Genomic DNA, 5,437 nt, shown 5'->3' with positions numbered 1-5,437 from the left:
GGGGACAGAAAGTGGAAATGAAAGCCGACAACAGAACATTGCTAGAGAGCGGGAAAGGAGGTGAAAGGAGACAATTTTAGAGAAGAAAACTTTTCGGTCGCTACCCGGATTCGAACCCGGGACCTTTGAATGAGAGACCAACACCTTAACCTCTAGACCACGAGAGCCCCCTATGTGTGTGAGCAGGTGTGTGTGTGTGTGTGTATATATATATTATATTATGTGTTTGTGTATGTGTTTGTGTGTGTATGTGCTTGTGAGTGTGCGCGCGCGAGCGCGCCTGCGGATGTGTCTGTGTACAAGTTTATAAAATTATGTGTGTGCGAGGGTGCGAAACGCAATGGTGTATGTATGAACTTCATGCGGACCGAGTCGAGCAGTCGAACAGGCTCAAAGTTTTGGCAAACATACACGAAGGATCCACCGAAAAATTGTTGACACGGCGAGCTATCACTGCAAACTATACGAAGTGCGAACGAAAATAGCACATTTTCACGGGCAGAGACGGTACTCTTGGCCAAATAATAATCCCCGCCAAGGCAAGGCCCGCCGTGTCCTCTCTACACAGGATTCGACGACACAGTTAAAACTGTAGGTATTTTTGTGGGCCTCTGTACTATCATGGACCAAGCGAAAACAGCGTTTTCATATTGTCACGTGTACATTGTCATCATCATATTCTTCTTCTTCTTCTCATACAGTTTTGCGTGTTTGTATGTATGTATATATGTGTGTATGTGTCTATGTGTGTATAATGGTTTTGCTTTTTTAGGCAAGTGTTTTACGGCTCTCGCAACTGCATAAAGTCATATGAGCGCGTGGGACACATTAAACATTTTCAGTTGGTAGGAATGTTTTAATTTTGCCCAGGTGGTGGCCGAAGCCTACTTTTATCGATTTTGGATCACCAAGGATCTTTAACGTGCGTAACTTGCACACGGGAACTCCGAGATTTTTCACACTTGTTCGAGAAAGCTAGATGTGGATCTTTCCTACCATAACATCAGGGGTATGGCTGAAAGACAGCAGTAAGAAGGAGCCAAAGAGTAGCATTGGAAAGGCTGCAGAAAGAGTTAGGAGCCCAGAGGACGGGGCAAAGAAGGGGAGTCGAAAGCAGACGACAGAAAATTGCTAGAGAGCAGGAAAGGAGATGAAAGGAGACAATTTTAGAGAAACTATTTTAGAGAAGAAAAATTTCCGTCGCTATCTGGATTCGAACCCGGGACCTATTGAAAGAGAGACGAACACCTTAACCTCTAGGCCACGAGAACACCCCCCACCCCGTGTATGTGTGTGTGCGCGTGCGCGTGCGCGTGCGCGTGCGCGTGCGGGCGTGTGTGTGTGTGTGTGTGCCCGTGCGCGTGCCGGCCGGGGGGAGGGAGTGTGAGAGTGTGGTGCGAGTTGTGCCCCGTGCGTAGGGCACATAGTAGCTCCTGTATGGAGTTTTATGTTTGCTTTGTTTGTTGTGGGATTATTTCCTTTTTTTTTTGTTGTTGGATGAGAAAGCAAAGGACTAAAACTTTATTAACGTCTGTCTGTCTGTCTGTCTAAAAAAATAGTATATTATACAATTGCGCGTGCACGTGTGTTTGTGGGTGTGTGTGTCTCTCTGTATGTCTGAGTGCGCAGTTTATTAATTTTGGTTTGTTGTGTTTGTTCTGAGATTTTTAAATTTCTCTCTTTTTTTGGGGGGGGGGGGGGGGGTCGAGCGAGGTGGCAAACGACAAAAACTTTATTAACATGATTTACTTAGGCTCACAAAGCGTGTTTAAGCTCAGGTAGCTTTTGTCTCAGCCTAGCATAAGGCTGGTAAACATAAACACTTTAATTTTATTTTTTTAAACATTAAGAAAATAAAAGTTTATATTTACAAAAAATCAGTTGACACTCACCTCACGAAAGTCAAAGAGAGTTCCAACGGTATTCAGAAACACGTCAACAGGTGCCAGAGTGGTCGTAGTTGTAGTGGTAATGTTATCCTCCAACTCTATGGGAGGAGGAGTGAGAGGAGTTGATGTTGGGTCCGCTGCCATCTTGAAAATTTGTTGAATTTTATGACTGAAAGAAGCCTCCTTGCAACGATGACGTAATTGGCTTGGTGACGCGCGTGGCGTCTGAGAGTTGCTCGTGCTCACTTCTGTTGGAGACAGCAGGAGTTGTAGCGATCAGTTGAGACGTAGAATAATAAACCTCTTAGTTTTACAAATAGCTTGCTTTGTTGACATCAGTTCAGTTGTCGCGACACCTGTGACGAGAGAAGTGAAATGTGAGAGTAGCTATTAATTAGCTGCGCAGATCAAACTCACAAAGTTCGAGAATATGAAAAGATTAAGTTTGATAATGGATGGGTGAGTGGATGGGAGGATGGATAAGTGGATTAACATTGATTGATAAACTTTAATGATGGAGAGTAAGCTGGACGGACAGACCGATGGATGGGTGGGTGGGTGGATGGATGGATGGATGAACTGAAACGATAGCAGAGGATCTAAAGTAAATGAAAAATAGTAAAGTGTATACCCCCCCCCCTCCTCCAGCCCAATTCCCCTACCTAATTCATTTTACCAGTGTCTATCTGCCCCCCTTCCCCCATCTCCCCACCCATCTCTAAATCTCGGTATTTCGGTTTGTCTGTCTGTCTGTCTGTCTGTCTGTCTCTCTCTGTCTCTCTCTCTCTTTCTCTCTCTCTTAATTTCGGTCATTATTATTTAATTTGTACTTTCGTAATCGATTGTCACTTCGCTTTAAAAAAATAAAGATTTTAACTATTTTCCTGAGATATGGTAGCATGGAAATGGAGGTTGGAGTGGGGATTAGTAACAGCTCTGCCCAAGACAGTGGCCATTTTCCTACAGGCTACCTTCTTATCTGTTGTAAAAAGGTATACAGATTCAGGCCCTTGTGTTTTGAAGGATCAAACCCGTCCAACAATGTTTATATCTTCTCCAGGGCCTATATATTAACTGCGAGTCGGTCTTGCTGGGTGTAAAGTTTAATCTAAGCAATGGGCATTGAAATTGAAGAGTAAATCACTTTTAGCGCCTCTTGTTATCGAGCCAAAGCGATCGACAAACAGGGGGTAAACCCTGACACTGACCTATTTCAAATAGGCCAGTGGTACGTTATCATCTGAACAACAAAGACACGATCACAAAATCCTCGTCGTTCACGTTCGAAGTCAGACCAGCATAAGCACACACAGACACAAAGGCACGCAAGCACACACACACAAACCCACACACCCAGAGAGAGAGAGAGAGAGAGAGAGAGAGAGACCCGCACACACAGGACACACAGGCACAAAGACAGGCAAGAGCACACACACACACACACACACACAGGACACAAACAGAGAGAGAGAGAGAGAGAGAGAGAGAGAGAGAGAGAGAGAGAGAGAGAGAGAGAGGCAGACAGACAGACAGATAGACACACATACACAAAGGCACGCAAGCACACACAGAGGAGACACACACAGGACACACACACACACACACACACACACACATACACACGGACAGATACACACACACATGAAGGCAGGCAAAAAGCCAACCACAGTGCGCACCACAAGGTTTGATTTGAAATTTACAACCTACCGCCTTGTCGCGGAAGTTTTGCCTTTCGCCTTTCATGTGTGTCGACAGTTGACACCCACGTAACCGCTTTTTTTTTTGGTGATGAAGGGAAATGCCAAATGTACTTGCTGCGAGCAACGACGACAGATTAAAGTACAAACCTGAACACCTGTAATAACTTAGCCTGTTACACCCCCAGAAACTGAGTATTGCTGGCTGCTACTGACTACTGACTACTGACTAATTCGATCTTTTAACCAGATGTTTTACTTTCTAGATTTCTACCACTGTCATAAAACCATGCGATGCTTATTTCAAGAACTGAAATGTTCGGAGACGCACTTTAATCAGGATATGTCGTGATTTGGTTGATTGTGTTTAATTTTATTTTAGGCTTAGGTTAGGCCTGTATTTCTTAAAATACGTTCTTTTCTATTTTAAGCGGAAAAGGAGGAGGGGGGGGGGGTATGGTAACTAGATAAAGATCTAGATCAACATTAACTCTTTTGAGCGCAGCGCTGTAGATTGCACTAATGACTACTACTTCTCTTTCCTTATGCAAGAGTTTATATAAATCACGTTTAAGTTTGAGCCATAACTTAAAACACAAGTTTTACGTTACACATCAGATCAAATGAGCCGTGATTTGGAACAAAAGTACGTTACATATCATTGCTATTCAAAACAATAATACATGTATAGACCTAAGACTAAGTCACATCAAAGCTCTAAGGTTAATCACAAGAGCAAATTAAATGCTTGAACACACACACACACACACCAAGGTTAAATTGCAATAAAAACAACAATATAAAACCTTTACCAAAGAGGTTATGACAATTACTGTTGTCCTGAAAATGAACAACCAGATCTATGCCGAAAATAATATACGATAGTCTTTCATTTTATTCTTGGTGTTTATTGTTAAGGAAAGCACAGGTAAAAAATATAAATTATATCTCGAACCTGGACACCAACAACATTGTGGCCTTACCTGTGGCTGTGTCGTTGTTTTAGTGGCCTCCTCTCACGCGCTGGGGACAACATAGTGTCTGTCCAGGTATGCTCGAGTGTTAGCCAAGCCCAGTCCTTGGTCCCCAGGCCTCTTGAATCGGTGTGTGCGAAGGTGTAGCCTGTAGAGGACCAACAGGAGAGAGGACCCACACGCCAAACACAAGAGCGATGACTGTCAAACTGCTTGCCCTCGAGCAATCTCCTCTCGTTGCAACAAGCGATAAGCAGGGAACCTAGGCCCTTCTTTACTGTAAACTTTCTAAAGTAGGCATAACCAGCGAAAATTTTCTTTACCAGCCCCATAAAGTGATCGGTACGTACATGTGAGGCACAGAGGTGGGGAAAGAAAAGAGATAGGGGAAATTGTCCTTCGAAAGCGTTTACCCTACTTATTGCCACGCGTTATGGCAATGGAAAAAAACCGTTGGTTTATCTTGCTACTATTTGTGTTGGTACAGAGACATAATTTGTCATTTGACTACAGCTGGTCATTCTAGAATAAGCCTGCAACCATTAAACATAGGGTATATATTATGTGTGCATTTATTAAAACCAAAAATACTCGGGGCGAATTGGGCGTTGGGGGGGGGGGTCCTGGTAATACCGACTCTAACACAATCTTCAAGAGCTCAACATATCTTCTGTTCATCACCTCATTCTGTGAAGAGAGACGGCTACCTTTCTGAGATGTAGACATACGTAATGCAGGACATGCGGACTGTGTCCTATGTCAGTTCACCTTTATTGTCAGCACACATTCTGTTCGAGTCTATCTGTGTAGATACATATATATAGGCTCTCTCTCTCTCTCTCTCTCTCTCTCTCTCTCTCTCTCTCTCTCTCTCTCT

The 5,437-nt window shown here is 43.6% G+C and overlaps 1 protein-coding gene across 1 annotated transcript in view; it reads right to left on the bottom strand.

Annotated features, from left to right (window-relative positions):
- Nucleotides 1-5,175, bottom strand: part of LOC101860676 — a 10,371-nt gene extending 5,196 nt beyond the window's left edge. Inside the window, exons 1-2 of the mRNA XM_005104861.3 lie at nucleotides 4,570-5,175; nucleotides 1,893-2,245 (exon numbers count right to left, since the gene is read on the bottom strand). Coding sequence (XP_005104918.1) covers nucleotides 1,893-2,033 — 141 coding nt within the window. The 5' untranslated portion in view covers nucleotides 2,034-2,245; nucleotides 4,570-5,175. The remainder of the gene's footprint in view (nucleotides 1-1,892; nucleotides 2,246-4,569) is intronic.
- Between the last annotated feature and the right edge of the window lie 262 nt (nucleotides 5,176-5,437).

This window comes from Aplysia californica, unplaced genomic scaffold (genome assembly GCF_000002075.1).
Source record: "Aplysia californica isolate F4 #8 unplaced genomic scaffold, AplCal3.0 scaffold00439, whole genome shotgun sequence".
NCBI classification, from domain to species: domain Eukaryota; kingdom Metazoa; phylum Mollusca; class Gastropoda; order Aplysiida; family Aplysiidae; genus Aplysia; species Aplysia californica.
The sequence above is the reverse complement of the archived record's forward strand: the minus strand, read 5'-3'. Positions and strand labels throughout refer to the sequence as shown.